Source organism: Oncorhynchus masou, unplaced genomic scaffold, assembly GCF_036934945.1.
Source record: "Oncorhynchus masou masou isolate Uvic2021 unplaced genomic scaffold, UVic_Omas_1.1 unplaced_scaffold_4241, whole genome shotgun sequence".
Taxonomy (NCBI): domain Eukaryota; kingdom Metazoa; phylum Chordata; class Actinopteri; order Salmoniformes; family Salmonidae; genus Oncorhynchus; species Oncorhynchus masou.
The window spans coordinates 1-24,717 of NW_027010637.1; the positions used below are offsets into that span (position 1 = coordinate 1).

The 24,717-nt window shown below is 42.3% G+C and overlaps 1 protein-coding gene across 2 annotated transcripts; it reads left to right on the forward strand.

The window, feature by feature from the left end:
• Positions 1–3,931: 3,931 nt before the first annotated feature.
• Positions 3,932–23,824, forward strand: LOC135534963 (glutaminase kidney isoform, mitochondrial-like). Of its 2 annotated transcripts, XM_064961737.1 has the most exons (14): positions 3,932–4,245; positions 8,621–8,784; positions 9,056–9,114; positions 11,108–11,140; positions 11,263–11,321; positions 11,426–11,492; positions 11,705–11,755; positions 12,075–12,251; positions 20,561–20,692; positions 20,916–21,008; positions 21,418–21,479; positions 22,087–22,163; positions 22,683–22,746; positions 22,967–23,824. In XM_064961737.1, the coding sequence occupies exons 1-14, from the start codon at positions 4,160–4,162 to the stop codon at positions 23,127–23,129; spliced, it is 1,287 nt and encodes a 428-aa protein (XP_064817809.1). In that variant the 5' UTR covers positions 3,932–4,159; the 3' UTR covers positions 23,130–23,824. The 2 variants fall into 2 exon arrangements, with proteins under 2 accessions (XP_064817809.1, XP_064817810.1); XM_064961738.1 differs by lacking the exon at positions 3,932–4,245 and having other exon boundaries at positions 8,702–8,788.
• Positions 23,825–24,717: the final 893 nt, after the last annotated feature.

The following is a 24,717-nucleotide window of genomic DNA, read 5'->3' on the forward strand; positions in this document are numbered from 1 at the left end:
CTGTAAAACAACACCTACTATGGCTGACCCTGTAAAACAACACCTACTATGGCTGACCCTGTAAAACAACACCTTTCACTGCACCTATCATACTACTATGAATGACCCTGTAAAACAACACCTACTATGGCTGACCCTGTAAAACAACACCTATCATACTACTGTGACCCTGTAAAACAACACCTATCATACTACTATGACAGACCCTGTACAACAACACCTATAATACTACTGTGACTGACCCTGTACAACAACACCTATCATACTACTATGACAGACCCTGTACAACAACACCTATCATACTACTGTGACTGACCCTGTACAACAACACCTATCATACTACTGTGACTGACCCTGTAAAACAACACCTATCATACTACTGTGACTGACCCTGTACAACAACACCTACTATGGCTGACCCTGTAAAACAACACATTTCACTGCACCTATCATACTACTGTGACTGACCCTGTACAACAACACCTATCATACTACTGTGACTGACCCTGTACAACAACACCTATCATACTACTGTGACTGACCCTGTACAACAACACCTACTATGGCTGACCCTGTAAAACAACACATTTCACTGCACCTATCATACTACTGACTGACCCTGTACAACAACACCTATCATACTACTATGACTGACCCTGTACAACAACACCTATCATACTACTGACTGACCCTGTACAACGACACCTACTATGGCTGACCCTGTAAAACAACACATTTCACTGCACCTATCATACTACTGACTGACCCTGTACAACAACACCTATCATATTACTATGACTGACCCTGTACAACAACACCTATCATACTACTATGACTGACCCTGTACAACAACACCTATCATACTACTATGACTGACCCTGTACAACAACACCTATCATACTACTGTGACTGACCCTGTACAACAACACCTATCATACTACTGTGACTGACCCTGTACAACAACACCTACTATGGCTGACCCTGTAAAACAACACATTTCACTGCACCTATCATACTACTATGTCTGACCCTGTAAAACAACACCTACTATGGCTGACCCTGTAAAACAACACATTTCACTGCACCTATCCGGTGTATGTGACAGTAAAACATATTTAAAACGTGTCAGGATGTTAATGGGATACATAAGGAGTATCATTAGCCATGTGTGTCACAAAGAATGGAGTTTACATTCTCACATAGCTCCGCTGAACCCTAATTTGCACAACAATTCAAACCACTTATCAGCACCAAGTCTAGCAGGCAAATAACAACAGAGAAGAAGGTCAGACGTCATAATACAGTCATGAGCAGCAGTCCATCCACTGCGCATCAGGGAGTGTCACCACTTCAAAGCAAACATCTGGGAAAAGTTCATCTCATTCACAGAACTAGTTTTCTAGAATGCTCTAGAACTTGTTCAATGACCGGGTTTCTGTATTGATGATCTAATATTGTATTGTTTGTTGTACCAACCCTCAGGTGTGTAGGTGGGAACATAGTGCTTCTGATCCAGGCCTTCAGAAAGAAGTTCATCATCCCTGAGTTTGAATCCTTCGTTTCAAAAATAGATCAAATCTACAACACCGTTCAGAAAAACCACAACGGACATGTAAGTAGATTTGTTTCCACTTTTCATATATGTCACTCTTCTCCATCTGTCTCTCACTATCTCTCTTTTTTGTCGTCTGTCCTCTTACTGTGTCTTTTATTCTGGTATGCTTTCCGTTAACATGTGTCTGTTGTAGAGGTTGAATAATTCAGATTTTTCAACGCCTATACCAATACCGATTATTGGAGGACCAAAAAAAAACCGATACCGATTATTCGGACGATTTTTGTATTTTTATTTTATTTTTGTATTTATTTGTAATAATGACAATTAGAACAATACTGAATGAACACTTTTATTTTAACTTTATATAATACATCAATAAAATCAATTTAGCCTCAAATAATGAAACATGTTCAATTTGGTTTAAATAATGCAAAAACAAAGTGTTGGAGAAGAAAGTAAAAGTGCAATATGTGCTATGTAAGAGAGCTAACGTTTCAGTTCCTTGCTCAGAACATGAGAACATATGAAAGCTGGTGTTCCTTTTAACATGAGTCTTCAATATTCCCAGGTAAGAAGTTTTAGGTTGTAGTTATTATAGGAATTATGGGACTATTTATCTCCTCGCCCCTACCTGGGCTCGAACCAGGAACACATCGACAACAGCCACCCTCGAAGCATCGTTACCCATCGCTCCACAACAGCCGCGGCCCTTGCAGAGCAAGGGGAACAACTACTTCAAGGTCTCAGAGCGAGTAACGTCACCGATTGAAACGCTATTAGTGCGCACCCCGCTAACTAGCAAGGTTACACGAGCCTAAACTCGGGAGTTGTTAGGCTTGAAGTCATAAACAGCTGCTGGCAAACGCAAAAAAGTGCTGTTTGAATGAATGCTTACGAGTCTGCTGCTGCCTACCATCGCTCAGTCAGACTGCTCTATCAAATCATAGACTTAATTCTAACATATTAACACACAGAAATACGAGCCTAAGGTCATTAATATGGTAGAATCCGGAAACTATAATTTCGAAAAATAAAACGTTTATTCTTTCAGTGAAATACGGAACGGTTCAGTATTTTATCTAACGGGTGGCATCCCTAAGTCTCCATATTCCTGTTACATTGCACAACCTTCAATGTTATGTCATAATTACGTAAAATTCTGGCAAATTAGTTTGCAATGAGCCAAGCGGCCCAAACTGTTGCATATATCAAATCAAATCAAATGTATTTATATAGCCCTTTGTACATCAGCTGATATCTCAAAGTGCTGTACAGAAACCCAGCCTAAAACCCCAAACAGCAAACAATGCAGGTGTCGAAGCACCTGACTCTGCATGCAATGAACACAAGAGAAGTGACACAATTTCACCTGGTTAATATTGCTTGCTAACCTGGATTTCTTTAACTCAATATGCATGTTTAAAAAAAATATACTTCTGTGTTTTGATTTTAAGAAAGGCATTGATGTTTATGGTTAGGTACATTCGTGCAACGATTGTGCTTTTTTTGCAAATGTGCATTTATTAAATCATCCCCGTTTGGTGAAGTTGGTCTTCACACAGTTGGCAACGAGCCAGGCGGCCCAAACTGCTGCATATACCCTGACTCTGTTGCACAGAACGCAAGAGAAGTGACACAATTACCCTAGTTAAAAGAAATTCATGTTAGCAGGCAATATTAACTAAATATGCAGGTCTAAAAATATATACTTGTGTATTGATTTTAAGAAAGGCGTTGATGTTTATGGTTAGGTACACATTGGTGCAACGACAGTGCTTTTACGCGAATGTGCTTGTTAAATAACCTTGTTTTAAAAAAAAAACATTTGGCGAAGTAGGCTATGATTCAATGGTAAATTACCAGGCACTGCATCGATTACTGTATATGCAACACAGGACAAACTAGATAAACTAGTAATATCATCAACCATATATAGTTAACTCGTGATTACGTTAAGATTGATTTGTTTTTTATAAGATACGTTAAATGCTAGCTAGCACCTTACCTTGGCTCCTTGCTGCACTCACATAACAGGTAGTCAGCCTGCCACGCAGTCTCCTCGTGGAGAGCAATGTAATCGGCCACGATCTGTGTCCAAAATGCTGATTACCGATTGTTATGAAAACTTGAAATCGGCCCTAATTTATCGGCCAATCCTGATTAATTGGTTGACCTCTAGTCTGTTGTTCTATGGCATGTACTCAAACACAACATTTGAAGTGTGGAGTATTATCTACATGTGATATGGTTCTGGTAGTTCTGATGGTCTGTACTTCCTGGTTACAGGTAGCAGTCTACATTCCTCACCTGGCCAAGTTCAGTCCTGATCTCTGGGGTGTGTCCCTGTGTACAGTGGACGGACAGAGGTGGGTACAACCTCCCTGTGTACAGTGGATGGACAGAGGTAGGTACAACCTCTCTGTGGACGGGCAGAGGTAGGTACAACCTCTCTGTGTACAGTGGATGGACAGAGGTAGGTACAACCTCTCTGTGGACGGGCAGAGGTAGGTACAACCTCCCTGTGTACAGTGGACGGACAGAGGTAGGTACAACCTCTCTGTGGACGGGCAGAGGTAGGTACAACCTCTCTGTGTACAGTGGATGGGCAGAGGTGGGTACAACCTCCCTGTGTACAGTGGATGGACAGAGGTAGGTACAACCTCCCTGTGTACAGTGGACGGACAGAGGTGGGTACAACCTCCCTGTGTGTCTATATATCTGGATGATTGATAACTGAATGTGAAATAGTGACTCATACCACTGACACCTTTTCATCTGGTCCTCTCCTTCTTCCTCTGGTCCCCTCTCTCTCTCTCTCTCTCTCTCGCTCTGTTTCTTTCTTTCTTCCTCTGTTTCCTCTGTCCTTTGTTTCTCTGGTCCTCTCTCCTTTCTTCCTCTGGTCCTCTCTCCTTTCTTCCTCTGTTTCTCTGGTCCTCTCTCCTTTCTTCCTCTGTTTCTCTGGTCCTCTCTCCTTTCTTCCTCTGGTCCTCTCTCCTTTCTTCCTCTGTTTCTCTGGTCTCTCTCTCCTTTCTTCCTCTGTTTCTCTGGTCCTCTCTCTCCTTTCTTCCTCTGTTTCTCTGGTCCTCTCTCTCCTTTCTTCCTCTGTTTCTCTGGTCCTCTCTCCTTTCTTCCTCTGTTTCTCTGGTCCTCTCTCCTTTCTTCCTCTGGTCCTCTCTCTCCTTTCTTCCTCTGTTTCTCTGGTCCTCTCTCTCCTTTCTTCCTCTGTTTCTCTGGTCCTCTCTCTCCTTTCTTCCTCTGTTTCTCTGGTCCTCTCTCTCCTTTCTTCCTCTGTTTCTCTGGTCCTCTCTCTCCTTTCTTCCTCTGTTTCTCTGGTCCTCTCTCCTTTCTTCCTCTGTTTCTCTGGTCCTCTCTCCTTTCTTCCTCTGTTTCTCTGGTCCTCTCTCTCCTTTCTTCCTCTGTTTCTCTGGTCCTCTCTCCTTTCTTCCTCTGTTTCTCTGGTCCTCTCTCTCCTTTCTTCCTCTGTTTCTCTGGTCCTCTCTCCTTTCTTTCTCTGGTCCTCTCTCTCCTTTCTTTCTCTGGTCCTCTCTCTCCTTTCTTTCTCTGGTCCTCTCTCTCCTTTCTTTCTCTGGTCCTCTCTCTCCTTTCTTTCTCTGGTCCTCTCTCTCCTTTCTTCCTCTGGTCCTCTCTCTCCTTTCTTCCTCTTTCTCTGGTCCTCTCTCTCCTTTCTTCCTCTGTTTCTCTGGTCCTCTCTCTCCTTTCTTCCTCTGTTTCTCTGGTCCCTCTCTCCTTTCTTCCTCTGTTTCGCTGGTCCTCTCTCTCCTTTCTTCCTCTGTTTCTCTGGTCCTCTCTCTCCTTTCTTCCTCTGTTTCTCTGGTCCTCTCTCTCCTTTCTTCCTCTGTTTCTCTGGTCCTCTCTCTCCTTTCTTCCTCTGTTTCTCTGGTCCTCTCTCTCCTTTCTTCCTCTGTTTCTCTGGTCCTCTCTCTCCTTTCTTCCTCTGTTTCGCTGGTCCTCTCTCTCCTTTCTTCCTCTGTTTCTCTGGTCCTCTCTCTCCTTTCTTCCTCTGGTCCTCTCTCTCCTTTCTTCCTCTTTCTCTGGTCCTCTCTCTCCTTTCTTCCTCTGGTCCTCTCTCTCCTTTCTTTCTCTGGTCCTCTCTCTCCTTTCTTTCTCTGGTCCTCTCTCTCCTTTCTTTCTCTGGTCCTCTCTCTCCTTTCTTTCTCTGGTCCTCTCTCTCCTTTCTTTCTCTGGTCCTCTCTCCTTTCTTTCTCTGGTCCTCTCTCTCCTTTCTTTCTCTGGTCCTCTCTCTCATTTCTTTCTCTGGTCCTCTCTCTCCTTTCTTTCTCTGGTCCTCTCTCTCCTTTCTTCCTCTGTTTCTCTGGTCCTCTCTCTCCTTTCTTCCTCTGTTTCTCTGGTCTCTCTCCTTTCTTTCTCTGGTCCTCTCTCTCCTTTCTTTCTCTGGTCTCTCTCCTTTCTTTCTCTGGTCCTCTCTCTCCTTTCTTCCTCTGTTTCTCTGGTCCTCTCTCTCCTTTCTTTTTCTCTGGTCCTCTCTCTCCTTTCTTCCTCTGGTCCTCTCTCTCCTTTCTTCCTCTTTCTCTGGTCTCTCTCTCCTTTCTTCCTGTTTCTCTGGTCCCTCTCTCCTTTCTTCCTCTGTTTCTCTGGTCCTCTCTCTCCTTTCTTCCTCTGTTTCTCTGGTCCTCTCTCTCCTTTCTTCCTCTGTTTCGCTGGTCCTCTCTCCTTTCTTCCTCTGTTTCGCTGGTCCTCTCTCTCCTTTCTTCCTCTGTTTCGCTGGTCCTCTCTCTCCTTTCTTCCTCTGTTTCTCTGGTCCTCTCTCTCCTTTCTTCCTCTGTTTCTCTGGTCTCTCTCCTTTCTTTCTCTGGTCCTCTCTCCTTTCTTCCTCTTTCTCTGGTCCTCTCTCCTTTCTTCCTCTGTTTCTCTGGTCCTCTCTCTCCTTTCTTCCTCTGTTTCTCTGGTCCTCTCACTCCTTTCTTCCTCTGTTTCTCTGGTCCTCTCTCTCCTTTCTTCCTCTGTTTCTCTGGTCCTCTCTCTCCTTTCTTCCTCTGTTTCGCTGGTCCTCTCTCTCCTTTCTTCCTCTGTTTCTCTGGTCCTCTCTCTCCTTTCTTCCTCTGGTCCTCTCTCTCCTTTCTTCCTCTTTCTCTGGTCCTCTCTCTCCTTTCTTCCTCTGTTTCTCTGGTCTCTCTCCTTTCTTTCTCTGGTCCTCTCTCTCCTTTCTTCCTCTTTCTCTGGTCCTCTCTCTCCTTTCTTCCTCTGTTTCTCTGGTCTCTCTCTCCTTTCTTCCTCTGTTTCTCTGGTCCTCTCTCTCCTTTCTTCCTCTGTTTCGCTGGTCCTCTCTCTCCTTTCTTCCTCTGTTTCTCTGGTCCTCTCTCCTTTCTTCCTCTGGTCCTCTCTCTCCTTTCTTCCTCTTTCTCTGGTCTCTCTCTCCTTTCTTCCTCTGTTTCTCTGGTCCTCTCTCTCCTTTCTTTCTCTGGTCCTCTCTCTCCTTTCTTACTCTGGTCCTCTCTCCTTTCTTTCTCTGGTCCTCTCTCTCCTTTCTTCTCTGGTCCCTCTCTCTCCTTTCTTCCTCTGTTTCTCTGGTCCTCTCTCTCCTTTCTTCCTCTGTTTCTCTGGTCTCTCTCCTTTCTTTCTCTGGTCCTCTCTCTCCTTTCTTTCTCTGGTCTCTCTCCTTTCTTTCTCTGGTCCTCTCTCTCCTTTCTTCCTCTGTTTCTCTGGTCCTCTCTCTCCTTTCTTCCTCTGTTTCTCTGGTCCTCTCTCTCCTTTCTTCCTCTTTCTCTGGTCCTCTCTCTCCTTTCTTTCTCTGGTCCTCTCTCTCCTTTCTTCCTCTGGTCCTCTCTCTCCTTTCTTCCTCTTTCTCTGGTCCTCTCTCTCCTTTCTTCCTGTATCTCTGGTCCTCTCGCTCCTTTCTTCCTCTGTTTCTCTGGTCCTCTCTCTCCTTTCTTCCTCTGTTTCTCTGGTCCTCTCTCTCCTTTCTTCCTCTGTTTCGCTGGTCCTCTCTCTCCTTTCTTCCTCTGTTTCGCTGGTCCTCTCTCTCCTTTCTTCCTCTGTTTCTCTGGTCCTCTCTCTCCTTTCTTCCTCTGTTTCTCTGGTCCTCTCTCCTTTCTTCCTCTGTTTCTCTGGTCTCTCTCCTTTCTTTCTCTGGTCCTCTCTCTCCTTTCTTCCTCTTTCTCTGGTCCTCTCTCTCCTTTCTTCCTCTGTTTCTCTGGTCCTCTCTCTCCTTTCTTCCTCTGTTTCTCTGGTCCTCTCTCTCCTTTCTTCCTCTGTTTCTCTGGTCCTCTCTCTCCTTTCTTCCTCTGTTTCGCTGGTCCTCTCTCTCCTTTCTTCCTCTGTTTCTCTGGTCCTCTCTCTCCTTTCTTCCTCTGGTCCTCTCTCTCCTTTCTTCCTCTTTCTCTGGTCCTCTCTCTCCTTTCTTCCTCTGTTTCTCTGGTCTCTCTCCTTTCTTTCTCTGGTCCTCTCTCTCCTTTCTTTCTCTGGTCCTCTCTCTCCTTTCTTCCTCTTTCTCTGGTCCTCTCTCTCCTTTCTTCCTCTGTTTCTCTGGTCCTCTCTCTCCTTTCTTCCTCTGTTTCTCTGGTCCTCTCTCTCCTTTCTTCCTCTGTTTCGCTGGTCCTCTCTCTCCTTTCTTCCTCTGTTTCGCTGGTCCTCTCTCTCCTTTCTTCCTCTGTTTCTCTGGTCCTCTCTCCTTTCTCTGGTCCTCTCTCTCCTTTCTTTCTCTGGTCCTCTCTCTCCTTTCTTTCTCTGGTCCTCTCTCTCCTTTCTTCCTCTGTTTCTCTGGTCCTCTCTCTCCTTTCTTGCTCTGTTTCTCTGGTCCTCTCTCTCCTTTCTTCCTCTGTTTCTCTGGTCCTCTCTCTCCTTTCTTCCTCTGTTTCTCTGGTCCTCTCTCTCCTTTCTTCCTCTGTTTCTCTGGTCCTCTCTCTCCTTTCTTTCTCTGGTCCTCTCTCTCCTTTCTTTCTCTGGTCCTCTCTCTCCTTTCTTCCTCTTTTTCTCTGGTCCTCTCTCTCCTTTCTTCCTCTGTTTCTCTGGTCCTCTCTCTCCTTTCTTCCTTTATTTCCTCTTTACTAATGGCCTTTTCCCACCCTCTGTCTCTCCCCCCAGACACTCAGTGGGGGACACTAAGCAGCCCTTCTGTCTCCAGTCGTGTGTGAAGCCACTGGAGTATGCTGTGGCCATCCACGAGGCTGGGACAGAGAAGGTACACCGCTATGTGGGGATGGAGCCCAGCGGACTCAAATTCAACAAGCTCTACCTGGATGAGGAAGGTGGGTAAGGGAACCCTTGCTCCTGTTGCTGTACATTACTGTCTTGCGGGTGTTTTGTTAGTTTGCTGCACAAATATGATTTGATTTCAGTACAAGTTAAGACCACGTGAGTTCAGGTTGATAGGATCTTCTACTTTATACCAAGTGGATGTGATGTCAGCTCTCGAAGAATGACTTAGTCTCCAAATAGTAAAGCATCATTCTACTTCTGTGACCATACTGTATTCTGTCTTAACTCTGATAATAACCAATTTGTGTTTTGTGTGCCTAGACAAACCCCACAACCCCATGGTGAATGCTGGAGCCATTGTGATTAGCTCTCTTATCAAGGTAACTAGACAGACAGTCTACAACCACCCTATACATGGTGTGAGTGTATCTGTAACTAGACAGACCACCCTATACATGGTGTGAGTGTATCTGTAACTAGACAGACCACCCTATACATGGTGTGAGTGTATCTGTAACTAGACAGACCACCCTATACATGGTGTGAGTGTATCTGTAACTAGACAGAGCACCCTATACATGGTGTGAGTGTATCTGTAACTAGACAGACCACCCTATACATGGTGTGAGTGTATCTGTAACTAGACAGACCACCCTATACATGGTGTGAGTGTATCTGTAACTAGACAGACCACCCTATACATGGTGTGAGTGTATCTGTAACTAGACAGACCACCCTATACATGGTGTGAGTGTATCTGTAACTAGACAGACCACCCTATACATCGTGTGAGTGTATCCTGTCTGACTTTAAATATTCCCTTAAAACATCCACTCTCAATGATGCATCAGTGATATTTGTCACTGTCATTATTTGCTGAATCCACTCAGTGTTTGACAAGCAAATAAACACAACAAACCAAGATCCAGGGCATCTGTCAATCTTTGACCCGAAGCTGACGTAGGTTTGGCTTTGTCCCGTTGAAACATGCAGCTCTAAACACACACACACGGCCTATCTGGCACGTGAGGTAGATAGTAGTTACATGTACAGTAGTGTAGTCAGTAGGGTAGTCAGTAGTGTAGTGAGTAGGGTAGTCAGTAGTGTAGTGAGTAGGGTAGTCGGTAGTGTAGTGAGTAGGGTAGTCGGTAGTGTAGTGAGTAGGGTAGTCGGTAGTGTTGACCCTGGTTCTGCCAGCTTTACTGCTCTCCTGTCATCCTCAGCGTGCTGGGGGAGGGACCCTGGGACCGGTGGGACCACCAGTTTAACCAATTAACAGAGCACTTTGGAGAGGTGGTCCGTGTAGTGTGTGTTATCTCAGAGAGAGAGAGAAAGGTACATAGACAGAGCAGGCGAGTTGAACTGATATATAGTTATATATTTCGGCTATAAAGACAGCGGGGGCCCCAGCCATATGGGGCCCCAGGCATATGGGGCCCCAGGCAAAGGGGGCCCCAGCCATATGGGGCCCCAGGCAAAGGGGGCCCCTGCCATATGGGGCCCCAGGCAAAGGGGGCCCCAGGCAAAGGGGGCCCCAGGCAAAGGGGGCCCCAGGCAAAGGGGGCTCCAGGTGGAAGTTAGCCTGAAGGAATAACAGGAGGGTTTAAGTCTGGATTTCTGCCTATCTGTTCAGAATGAATCTAGAATTTAATAGACATACTTAAATAAAACTATTACTGTGTAATGCATCTTTGTGACGCAAACAATCTTATTTATACCCCAATACTGGACATTTGGGGTCACTTGGGCCATCATGGCTATGCTCTATAATTTATATTTTTTACTTTTATTTTACCTTTATTTAACCAGGCAAGTCAGTTAAGAACAAATTCTTATTTTCAATGACGGCCTAGGAACAGTGGGTTAACTGCCTGTTCAGGGGCAGAACGACAGATTTGTACCTTGTCAGCTCGCAACCTTCCGGTTACTAGTCCAACGCTCTAACCATTAGGCTACCCTGCCGCCCCAATATAAAGTAGCCCCTTTAAAAAATGTATTCCAAACCAAATCCACCTTTAACCTCTCAATGCTGGGTCAGTGATACACCTGTTTCAGACCAGGTGCTGTTGCTTAGGAACAGGTGATATTGTAGATTTACTACAGAGTACCTGTCCTATCCTGAGACTTCATATAACCAGTGTCTTTATTATTTACCGTCTACTGTGATAACTGCTTGTTTTTGTCACCTTGTTCATGAGTAGACATTAGGACTTCGAGATGTGTGATCATTCACACTGTTTAAAGTGTGTTGAGCCTACGGAGTCCTGAAGCCCTGTAGAACATCGCCACCCTGTGGCTGACTACTGAAAAGGTTTTGATGTGGTGACCTATCGTTTACACGGCTGTTCTGTCTGTCTTTCTGTGTGTCACCAGCCCGGTTCAAATAAGGCAGAGAAGTTTGACTATGTAAGTAGATTTAGACTTAATGTGTGTCATCATCCAGTATCATTCAAACGTAGTTCTATACAATGCACACATGATACGTTACATTACAATACGTTACTATATCTCTCATCCTCTCTCCTCAGATGATGGAGTTCATTAAGAAGATGGCCGGTCGAGAGTACGTGGGGTTCAGCAATGCCACGTGAGTTTTAGTTAATTGTCTTCATTTTCCGAAAGCAGAGTTATTCTCTCTGTTATATTATTGATGTTGTTGTTGTTGACTCTCTTTGTCTCTCTGTGTCTCAGGTTCCAGTCGGAAAAAGAAACAGGCGACAGAAATTTTGCAATTGGGTACTACCTTAAAGAGAAGAAGGTGTGTGTGGGAACAGTGACGATGGGAACGTTTTAATTAAGGTAGTTCTGGGACACACCTCCTGATAACTTTCCAGCTCCTCCTCAGGTCAGGTGGTTTGTGCACCAGAAAGATATTGATCCCTCACTGTGCGATGGTTATGGGATATTAATGTTTGAGATATTCTGTACCTGTATGAAATATTGATCATAGGAACTGATTTCCATCTGCAGTGTTTTCCCACTGGGGCAGAAATGATTGACGCGCTGGACTTCTATTTCCAGGTAAACTACACTTCCTCGGATAAACTTTATCACACTGTGACAGTGGATGTGGTTTTGCTCATTCTGGTAATGCGTCATTATGCTGACTTGTGACTGGACGGTAACATAAAGCACTTGCTGTGTTTATGAGTCACAGACACTGGAGCGGTTTCCCAGACATAAATTAGTCTTAGTCCTCGACCTAAAAAAGGTTATTTCAATGGAGATTCTCCATATACTTCTAAATTCAGTTCTAGGCTTAATATGTGTCTGGAATAACACGGAGCCTACATGTTTCTCTCTATATCATTGCTTTAGTAAATCAACTATTTCCTTTCAGCTGTGTTCCATAGAGGTGACGTGTGAGTCTGGAAGTGTCATGGCGGCAACGCTGGCCCACGGGGGGATCTGCCCAATCACCGGCGAGCGCGTCCTGAGTGCCGAGGCCGTAAGGAACACCCTGAGTCTCATGCACTCCTGCGGCATGTACGACTTCTCTGGACAGATGGCCTTCCATGTAAGTCAAACTGGCCTTCCATGTAAGTCATACTGGCCTTCCATGTAAGTCAAACTGGCCTTCCATGTAAGTCAAACTGGCCTTCCATGTAAGTCATACTGGCCTTCCATGTAAGTCAAACTGGCCTTCCATGTAAGTCATACTGGCCTTCCATGTAAGTCATACTGGCCTTCCATGTAAGTCATACTGGCCTTCCATGTAAGTCATACTGGCCTTCCATGTAAGTCATACTGGCCTTCCATGTAAGTCAAACTGGCCTTCCATGTAAGTCATACTGGCCTTCCATGTAAGTCATACTGGCCTTCCATGTAAGTCAAACTGGCCTTCCATGTAAGTCAAACTGGCCTTCCATGTAAGTCAAACTGGCCTTCCATGTAAGTCAAACTGGCCTTCCATGTAAGTCAAACTGGCCTTCCATGTAAGTCAAACTGGCCTTCCATGTAAGTCAAACTGGCCTTCCATGTAAGTCAAACTGGCCTTCCATGCCTTCCATAAGTCAAACTGGCCTTCCATGTAAGTCAAACTGGCCTTCCATGTAAGTCAAACTGGCCTTCCATGTAAGTCAAACTGGCCTTCCATGTAAGTCATACTGGCCTTCCATGTAAGTCAAACTGGCCTTCCATGTAAGTCATACTGGCCTTCCATGTAAGTCAAACTGGCCTTCCATGTAAGTCAAACTGGCCTTCCATGTAAGTCATACTGGCCTTCCATGTAAGTCATACTGGCCTTCCATGTAAGTCATACTGGCCTTCCATGTAAGTCAAACTGGCCTTCCATGTAAGTCAAACTGGCCTTCCATGTAAGTCATACTGGCCTTCCATGTAAGTCATACTGGCCTTCCATGTAAGTCAAACTGGTCTTCCATGTAAGTCATACTGGCCTTCCATGTAAGTCAAACTGGCCTTCCATGTAAGTCAAACTGGCCTTCCATGTAAGTCATACTGGCCTTCCATGTAAGTCATACTGGCCTTCCATGTAAGTCATACTGGCCTTCCATGTAAGTCATACTGGCCTTCCATGTAAGTCAAACTGGCCTTCCATGTAAGTCATACTGGCCTTCCATGTAAGTCAAACTGGCCTTCCATGTAAGTCATACTGGCCTTCCATGTAAGTCAAACTGGCCTTCCATGTAAGTCATACTGGCCTTCCATGTAAGTCATACTGGCCTTCCATGTAAGTCATACTGGCCTTCCATGTAAGTCATACTGGCCTTCCATGTAAGTCAAACTGGCCTTCCATGTAAGTCAAACTGGCCTTCCATGTAAGTCATACTGGCCTTCCATGTAAGTCATACTGGCCTTCCATGTAAGTCATACTGGCCTTCCATGTAAGTCATACTGGCCTTCCATGTAAGTCAAACTGGCCTTCCATGTAAGTCAAACTGGCCTTCCATGTAAGTCATACTGGCCTTCCATGTAAGTCATACTGGCCTTCCATGTAAGTCAAACTGGCCTTCCATGTAAGTCAAACTGGCCTTCCATGTAAGTCATACTGGCCTTCCATGTAAGTCATACTGGCCTTCCATGTAAGTCAAACTGGTCTTCCATGTAAGTCATACTGGCCTTCCATGTAAGTCAAACTGGCCTTCCATGTAAGTCAAACTGGCCTTCCATGTAAGTCATACTGGCCTTCCATGTAAGTCATACTGGCCTTCCATGTAAGTCATACTGGCCTTCCATGTAAGTCATACTGGCCTTCCATGTAAGTCATACTGGCCTTCCATGTAAGTCAAACTGGCCTTCCATGTAAGTCATACTGGCCTTCCATGTAAGTCAAACTGGCCTTCCATGTAAGTCAAACTGGCCTTCCATGTAAGTCATACTGGCCTTCCATGTAAGTCAAACTGTAGTCATATAGTACTCATACTGTAGTCATATAGTAGTTATACAGTGGTCATATAGTACTCATACTGTAGTCATACAGTAGTTATACAGTAGTCATATAGTACTCATACTGTAGTCATATATTACTCATACTGTAGTCATATAGTAGTTATACAGTGGTCATATAGTACTCATACTGTAGTCATATAGTAGTTATACAGTGGTCATATAGTACTCATACTGTAGTCATACAGTAGTTATACAGTAGTCATATAGTACTCATACTGTAGTCATATAGTAGTTATACAGTGGTCATATAGTACTCATACTGTAGTTATACAGTAGTCATATAGTACTCATACTGTAGTCATATAGTAGTTATACAGTGGTCATATAGTACTCATACTGTAAGTAAGTCAAACTGGCCTTCCATGTAAGTCAAACTGGCCTTCCATGTAAGTCAAACTGTAGTCATACAGTAGTTATACAGTGGTCATATAGTACTCATACTGTAGTCATATAGTAGTTATACAGTGGTCATATAGTACTCATACTGTAGTCATACAGTGGTCATATAGTACTCATACTGTAGTCATACAGTAGTTATACAGTGGTCATATAGTACTCATACTGTAGTCATATAGTAGTTATACAGTGGTCATATAGTACTCATACTGTAGTCATACAGTAGTTATACAGTAGTCATATAGTACTCATACTGTAGTCATACAGTAGTCATATAGTACTCATACTGTAAGTAAGTCAAACTGGCCTTCCATGTAAGTCAAACTGGCCTTCCATGTAAGTCAAACTGGCCTTCCATGTCAGTCAAACTGGCCTTCCATGTCAGTCAAACTGGCCTTCCATGTCAGTCAAACTGGCCTTCCATGTCAGTCAAACTGGCCTTCCATGTCAGTCAAACTGGCCTTCCATGTAAGTCAAACTGGCCTTCCATGTAAGTCAAACTGTAGTCATATAGTAGTTATACAGTAGTCATATAGTACTCATACTGTAGTCATACAGTAGTTATACAGTAGTTATATAGTACTCATACAGTAGTTATACAGTAGTTATATAGTACTCATACTGTAGTCATACAGTAGTTATACAGTAGTCATATAGTACTCATACTGTAGTCATACAGTAGTTAAACAGTAGTTATATAGTACTCATACTGTAGTCATACAGTAGTTATACAGTAGTTACCATGGTGCTTGCCTACGGAGCTGTGAGGGGAACGGCACCGCAGTACCTCCAGGCTCTGATCAGGCCCTACACCCAAACAAGGGCACTGCGTTCATCCACCTCTGGCCTGCTCGCCTCCCTACCACTGAGGAAGTACAGTTCCCGCTCAGCCCAGTCAAAACTGTTCGCTGCTCTGGCCCCCCAATGGTGGAACAAACTCCCTCACGACGCCAGGACAGCGGAGTCAATCACCACCTTCCGGAGACACCTGAAACCCCACCTCTTCAAGGAATACCTAGGATAGGATAAGTAATCCTTCTCACCCCCCCCTCCCCCTTAATGATTTAGATGCACTATTGTAAAGTGGCTGTTCCACTGGATGTCAGAAGGTGAATTCACCAATTTGTAAGTCGCTCTGGATAAGAGCGTCTGCTAAATGACTTAAATGTAAATGTAGTTATATAGTACTCATACTGTAGTCATACAGTAGTTATACAGTAGTCATATAGTACTCATACTGTAGTCATACAGTAGTTATACAGTAGTCATATAGTACTCATACTGTAGTTATAAAGTAATCATATAGTACTCATACTGTAGTTATAAAGTAGTTATATAGTGCTCATACAGTAGTCATATAGTAGTTATACACTAGTCATATAGTACTCATGCTGTAGTCATACAGTAGTTATATAGTAGTTATATAGTACTCATACTGTAGTCATACAGTAGTTATACAGTAGTCATATAGTAGTTATATAGTACTCATACTGTAGTCATACAGTAATTATACAGTAGTCATATAGTACTCATGCTTTAGTCATATAGTAGTCATATAGTACTCATACTGTAGTCATATAGTAGTTATATAGTACTCATACTGTAGTCATATAGTATTTATACAGTAGTTATATAGTAGTTATACAGTGGTCATATAGTACTCATACTGTGGTCATACAGTAGTTATACAGTAGTCATATAGTACTCATGCTGTAGTCATATAGTAGTCATATAGTACTCATACTGTAGTCATATAGTAGTTATATAGTACTCATACTGTAGTCATATAGTATTTATACAGTAGTTATATAGTAGTTATACAGTGGTCATATAGTACTCATACTGTGGTCATACAGTAGTTATACAGTAGTCATATAGTACTCATGCTGTAGTCATATAGTAGTCATATAGTAGTTATACAGTAGTCATATAGTACTCATGCTGTAGTCATATAGTAGTCATATAGTAGTTATAAAGTAGTTATATAGTACTCATACTGTAGTCATATAGTATTTATACAGTAGTTATATAGTAGTCATATAGTACCCATACTGTAGTCATCCAGTAGTTATACAGTAGTCATAAAGTAGTTATACAGTAGTCATAAAGTAGTCATTTAGCAGTCATATAGTAGTCATAAAGTAGTTATATAGCAGTCAAAGTAGTTGTATAGTAGTCAAAGTAGTTATATAGTAGTCATAAAGTAGTTATACAGTAGTCATAAAGTAGTCAAAGTAGTTATATAGTAGTCAAAGTAGTTTTAAAGTAGTTGTATAGTAGTCATAAAGTAGTTGTATAGTAGTCATAAAGTAGTTGTATAGTAGTCATAAAGTAGTTGTATAGTAGTCATAAAGTAGTCAAAGTAGTTTTAAAGTAGTTGTATAGTAGTCATGAAGTAGTTGTATAGTAGTCATGAAGTAGTTGTATAGTAGTCATAAAGTAGTTGTATAGTAGTTATATAGCAGTCAAAGTAGTTTTAAAGTAGTTATATAGTAGTTTTAAAGTAGTTATATAGTAGTCATGAAGTAGTTATATAGTAGTCATGAAGTAGTTATATAGTAGTCATGAAGTAGTTATATAGTAGTCATAAAGTAGTTCTATAGTAGTCATATAGTAGTTCTTACGTTTAGGGACGTAAGGCAATAAATAGGCCATAGTTTTGAAATAATTACAATTTAGCAATTAAACACTGGAGTGATAGATGTGCAGAAGATGAATGTGCAAGTAGAGATACTGAGGTGCAAAGGAGCAACAACAACAAAAATTACATGGGGATGAGGTAGTTGGATGGGCTATTTACACATAGGCTATGTACTGGTGCAATGATCATATCAAATGTATTTATATAGCCCTTCGTACATCAGCTGATATCTCAAAGTGCTGTACAGAAACCCAGGCTAAAACCCCAAACCGCAAGCAATGCAGGTGTAGAAGCACGGTGGCTAGGAAAAACTCCCTAGAAAGGCCAAAACCTAGGAAGGAACCTAGAGAGGAACCACGCTATGAGGGGTGGCCAGTCCTCTTCTGGCTGTGCCGGGTGGAGATTATAACAGATCTGTAAGCTATTCTGACAGCTGATGCTTAAAGCCTAGTGAGGGAGATATGACTCTCCAGCTTCAGTGATTTTTGCAGTTCGTTCCAGTCATTTTCAGCTGAGAACTGGAAGGAAAGGCAGCCAAAGAAGGTGTTGGCTTTGGGGGTGACCAGTGAAATATACCTTATGGAGCGTGTGCTATGGGTGGGTGCTGCTATGGTGACCAGTGAGCTGAGATAAGGCGGGGCTTTACCTAGACAAGACTTATAGATGAAGTGGTAATATAGTAGTAGGAGTAGTTGTACAGTAGTCTTATAGTAGTTATACAGTAGTAATATGATATAGTAGGGAAAGGTATACAACTACCTATGTACGGTGCTTTGAAAGTATTCCGACTCATTCACTTTTTGTTACGTTACAGCTTTACTCTAAAAAAAAATTGATTTGTTTTCCCTCATCAATCTACGCACAATATCCCATAATGACAAAGAAAAAAACGAAAATATCATGTTTACATACAGTGGGGCAAAAAAGTATTTAGTCAGCCACCAATTGTGCAAGTTCTCCCACTTAAAAAGATGAGAGAGGCCTGTAATTTTCATCATAGGTACACTTCAACTAAGACAAAATGAGGGGGAAAAAGTGAAAAAAAAAATGAATTGAAAAATGAATTTATTTGCTAATTATGGTGGAATATAAGTGTTTGGTCAAAAACAAAAGTTTATCTCAATACTTTGTTATATACCCTTTGTTGGCAATGACAGAGGTCAAACGTTTTCTGCAAGTCTTCACAAGGATTTCACACACTGTTGCTGGTATTTTGGCCCATTCCTCCATGCAGATCTCCTCTAGAGCAGTGATGTTTTGGGGCTGTTGCTGGGCAACACGGACTTTCAACTCCCTCCAAAGATCTTTTTAAGTGGGAGAACTTGCACAATTGGTGGCTGACTAAATACTTTTTGCCCCACTGTAAGTATTCAGTAGGGTTGCACAATTTGGGGTATATTCAGAGGTGGAAACTTTCCGTGGAAATTAATGGCGATATATGAGACTATATGGGAATTAACGGAAATATAGATAAATATGAATACCATTTAAATGTAGATGTTTTTTGCATTGGATATATTTAACATATCATATGGAGACAGAAACATAATAATTTTACCTTATCACAAGTAGACATAATTGCAAATTATTAAATCCTTCCAATAGAAATTTTAAAAAACAATTTAGTTACAAATTTAACTTTAATTAAATGAGTTGACTCTGAACAACAAAAGAAAGGGAATATTGAATGATCCCCAATGATCCATCGCATCTCCCAAAAACATTTTCAACATATATCTGTAAAATGATAGTCTAGAAACAAAATCTTTGGTTGTCTTCTTCTCAGGCTTCCGTGTCTTCTTCCTGGACCTCCTCAATGTCCACCTCTTGAACATCAGACTCTGAGGCCTCATCTTCACTGTCATTTTCCAACCCTGTTGAGGATGGCCACCAATTTTTCAACCATTGTATTGGTCAGCCTGTTGTGTGCTTTGGTGTGTGTGTTTCCAAACAAGGACCAGTTGCGCTCTGAGGCGGCTGATGTTGGTGGGATTTGGAGGCAACAGGGGAAACAGCCTCAGATCCACAAAGTCCCTTCCACCAGGTGGCTGATGAGATATGTTGTCACAACTGCCATATTGCATCTCCATCCCAAAGCCCTTGCTTGGAAGTGTACTTCGCCAGACTGCCAAAGAACCTTGCCCTCATCCAGGCCAAGGTGGCGAGACATGGTAGTGATGACACCATAGGCCTTGTTGATCTCTGCACCAGACAGGATTTCTCTTGCCAGCATACTTGGGGTACAAAATGTATGCTGTGGTGTGTATGGTCTTCAGGCTTCTGATGTATTTCAGAACTGCAGTTTCCACGGCTTGGAGCAACAGTGAAGTGAGCAGGGCAGTACGGATTTCTTCTCTTACATCTGCAAGCAGAGTCTGAACATCAGACAGGATGGCATTGTCTCCCTCAATCCGTGCAATGGCTACGGCAGTTTCAGGCTGCTTACCACTCGCTCTCTCAAAATACATCATCCAGGAGGATCCTCTTGATCGGGCAGTCCATATCGGCAGACTGTGAAAATGGCCATTTCTTGGAGAGACTCCTTCTGGAAGGTTCTCCCATCTCCACCGAGGAACTCTGGAGTTCTGTCAGAGTGACCATCGGGTTCTTGGTCACTTTCTTGCTCAGTTTGGTCAGGTGGCCAACCATAGGAAGAGTCTTGGTGGTTCTAAACTTCTTCCATTTAAGAATGATTGAGTCCACTGTGTTCTTGGGGACCTTCAATACTGCAGACATTTTTTGGTACCATTCTCCTGATCTGTGCCTCGACACAATCCTGACTCAGAGCTCTACGGACAATTCAACCTCATGGCTTGGTTTTGCTCTGACATGCACTGTCAACTATGGGACCGTATATAGACAGGTGTGTACCTTTCCAAATCATGTCCAATCAATTGAATTTACCACAGTTGGGCTCCAATTAAGTTGTAGAAACATCTCAAGGATGATCAATGGAAACGGGATGCACCTGATCTCAAATTCTAGTCTCATAGAAAACGTTCTGAATACCTGTGTCAATAAGGTATCTGTTTTTTATTTTTAATACATTTGCAAAAAATGTCTAAAAACCTTATTTTGCGTTGTCATTATGGGGTATTGAGTGTAAATTGAGGACATTTTTTAAAAATGTAATCCATTTTAGAATAAGGCTGTAACGTAACTAAATGTGGGAAAAGTGAAGGGATCTGTATACTTCCCGAATACACTGTATCTGTATTAGTCATTTAGTAAACTGTTTTAAATACCCTTTATTAATAGTCGAGTAAACCTTTTTAAACATCTATTTGCCAAATGAAGGCCACCTTTCTTTTTCTTTAGTGGGATGATTTAACGGACACTTTTACCATACCCTGTATGGCCCCTGTATGCTTCTCTCCCAGGTGGGCTTGCCTGCTAAGTCTGGGGTGTCAGGAGCAGTTCTGTTGGTGGTTCCTAACGTCATGGGAGTGATGTGTTGGTCTCCTCCGTTAGACAGAGTTGGAAACAGTGTCCGAGGAATACACTTCTGCCAGGTAACCCATTTTACACATGATGTATGACACAATGACTGAATTACTTGTACAGAGTGAACACTTGCATGTACAGGAGGGAGAAATGCTTGTGTGCTCCGTAGTCATGTGTTTTGCCGAGGTTTTTGAATGTGTTACGAAGTCCTCGTATAGGTACTCTTTAAATAGCGTTAACCACATGCAACACGTATCGTGTTTTTCGCTTCCCCCTGTCTTGGTGTTGCAGGAGCTGGTGTCTTCGTTTAACTTCCACAACTATGACAACCTGAGACACTTGGTCAAGAAGCAGGACCCTCGAAGGCAGGACGGGGATGATAGGGTAAGGGCTTTTGAGAGTTATGAGCTTTTTATGAAAATCTAATCCAATTTTATTGGTCACATACACATGGTTAGCAGATGTTATTACGAGTGTAGCGAAATGCTTGTGCTTCTAGTTCCGTGCAGTAATACCTAACAAGTCATCAACAAGTAAAGGAATGGAAATCGAATATATACACATAAATATACATATTCTTATTCCATCCCTTTACTTAGATTTGTGTATATTTGGTAGTTGTTGTGGAATTTTTAAGGTAAACATACCAACAATTGAACATATTTGCTAGAACATGAATTGAGGTTGAAGTTTGCTCTTGTTATGAAGAGCACTATGACTGACATGGGGGCGGAGTTTAGTCTACCGGTATCCTGCCCAGTCTAAGATGTATTTATCTCTGCTATATCTGTAGAACAAGTCTGTGGTGAGCCTGATGTTTGCAGCCTACAGTGGAGATGTGTCAGCCCTCAGAAGGTAAAATACCAAATCAAGGAGTCTACAGAAGGAGGATTTATGTTTTACTTAGTTTCACCACGAAGTCACATGCTGTAGATGTCACTCTCTCGTCTCGCTACTAATCCTTCACAGTAACTCTCGATGTCACTTTCCTAACTACTAAATCTTCACAGTAAGTCTTGATGTCACTCTCTCTCCCAGATTCTAATCCTTCACAGTAACTCTTGATGTCACTCTCTCCTCACTACTAATCCTTCACAGTAACTATTGATGTCACACTCTCTCCTAAATACTAATCCTTCACAGTAACTCTTGATGTCACCCTCTCCCAGATACTAATCCTTCACAGTAACTATTGATGTCACACTCTCTCCTAAATACTAATCCTTCACAGTAACTATTGATGTCACACTCTCTCCTAAATACATTTCCTTCACAGTAACTATTGATGTCACTCTCTCCTCACTACTAATCCTTCACAGTAACTCTTGATGTCACTCTCTCCTCGCTACTAATCCTTCACAGTAACTATTGATATCACTCTCTCCTAGCTACGAATCCTTCACAGTAACTCTTTGAAATGAGGAATACTATGTAGAATATAGCTTGTCTCCTATCCTCTGAGGTTTGCTCTGTCATTGATGGACATGGAGCTGAAGGACTATGACTCTAGGACCGCGCTACACGTGGCTGCTGGTGAGGGTGAGTTTCTCTCCACTGGTGGCATTGGCTCTTCAAAATGTTCTTCAATGTGATGTTCTGGTGCCTCTAGGGTCATTCAGACAGCTGGTTGATGACCTTATTACTGATGAATGTGATGTTCTGGTTCCTCTAGGGGTCATTCAGACAGCTGATTGAGGACCTTATTACTGATGAATGTGATGTTCTGGTGCCTCTAGGGGTCATTCAGACAGCTGATTGAGGACCTTATTACGGATGATCGTGTTTTTCTTTCTGTTTGCATTTTGTATTTATATTGAAGTATGTGTTTTCTGTAATGTTTGTAATTCAAGGCTCCTCTGTATGATTCCCTGATAAAATAAAGGTTAAATCAAATGCCTTATAATGCTTCATATTGATGTTATAGATACTTATGAGTTGTTATTACAGCTTCTGGCAAGTGTTATAATGCAGTAGAAGTGTATCTTAAGGAATTATGTATGTGTGCCTCTTAGCAAGTGTTACCGGGCTAAGATACCTCTTTTGTGCTTTGTCCTCAAGGCCATGTGGATGTGGTAAGGTTCCTAACAGATGCCTGCAAAGTGAACCCCTTTGTGAAAGACCGGTACAGTAGTATTCATTTATTCATCCACCTATAGCAATCTCTATTGACATTTCCTCCAACCTAACAACATCTCTTAGCTACTATATTCCCAGCCTCTCATGTCTTATTTCTCCAACTAATTCGGTCCTTTGTGGCCGTTGTCTTTGAGAGGTAGTTTATTTTTTATAACTTCTGACATGCTTCATCTAGCTTCTGTCTCATCTCTACCACCTCCCTCCAGGTGGGGCAACATTCCCCTGGATGATGCCCTGCAGTTTGGCCACAGTGCCGTGGTGAAGGTCCTACAGGATTACCAGGTGGCCTGCCAGGAACAGGAGAGACTCCCAGTGGCTGATACCATACCCATAGCCCCCAAACTAGAGACTGTAGAAGGCATGGTGTGATCATGGGCCGTATGTGTCAAGCGTCTCCCATTAAGAGTGCTGATCAAAGATCAATTTTTGCGTAAAGAAACAGATTATTATAGACCGGGAGAACAGTGATTCTAGATCAACACCCCACCTTGATAAATGGGCCCAGGACCATAAGGATATTTTAATTAGGCCCCAAACAGAAGAAAACAGGTTGAAATATGGAGAGACTTTCTCAAGTTGTCCAATAAAAAAAAAAACATGAATTTTCATTTCTGTTGCAAATAAGTTTGTGTCCCAAGTGGCATTCTATTTCCTATAGACCTTTAGTGCATTACTTTTGGTTAGTAGTGTGTGTGTAGTGAATAAGGTGCTATTTGGGATGCAGCCCTAGTGTTATTCCTCCCATCAGGACTTTCTCTGGGTACATCCCAATAATGTCTGCTTCCTCCTGAAGTGTTCACTACTTCCCACACATCTAAAATAGTTTAATTAATTATACCAGTCATTACCTTTTAATATTGGTGAAGGGAAGTTAACAAGTGCACACTTTGAAAGGAAGGATAGATAATTGGGACATAGTCCCCTATCTTGTATGCAGTATTTACTCCTCTCATTCAGTCAGAGATAAGACTTGTAACAATAATTGTTGGGCAGCATTTCCCGATACATATACTAATTCTAACTATTATGAATTTAGCAGAGTTCATTTTGTCAACAGCTTATTTTTCCTGACTAAAACTATAAGAAGACAAGATGCCCAAGAAAGAAAAAAAAACTTACAAATAGTTCGTCATTTTAGTTGACGCTAAATATAACAAGATGAGAAGTTCACCTGAGATTAATGGTCATTCAATTTGACATGACGCTCCTTCTGATCTGTTTTGTCCAATCAGAAGCATGCATGCCTTTAAAGCAATCGTCTCTCTGACAGAATGAACGTCTTTCATGTGCGCAGGCTACTTGAGTTTATTATAGTCCTGCCCGCCTTTCCAGCATACACAGCTCCCGGCGGTCACTTCAGTCGTCTCTCTTTTGAACTGATGCGCAGGCAGGGAACTTCTAAATTGTAGCTAACCTCTATTCTGTTAAGAACCAATGTTCAAACTGGCCGTTTTTGCTTTGATCACATCCAAAGCTATATTTTGCCATTTGCGCTGATATTCATCTGTGTTGTTACTTTACGTTCCGCAAATGCGAGTTGCAGTTACTTTTTACCCGATTGGAAATGCTACTGCTATTTACTGAATATCAATAGTACAGACATGATTTTAGCATTATTGGAAAGCTCAGATTCTCCCCTTTTTAAATTGATTCACAGAATATGCACATGGTGGAAGTTAAGGGTAGCCTAAATATTAATTATTTAATGGAAAATGCCTTGACTAAAATGACGGTGACAAAAACCAGACATAAATTGTCCAGAGTTTAGACTGATAATCTTAAACTAAGAAGGATAAAATGACTCAAATGTGACTAAGATTAAAAGCCATTTTAGTCATAAAACAAACTAAATCTAAAATAGATGCCAAAATGAACACTGCTGGGTACTAGTCTGTTTGTGGCATCAAGGAATAACAAGTTTGGTATGACCGAGAGTTCACACGATAGCACAGACAGT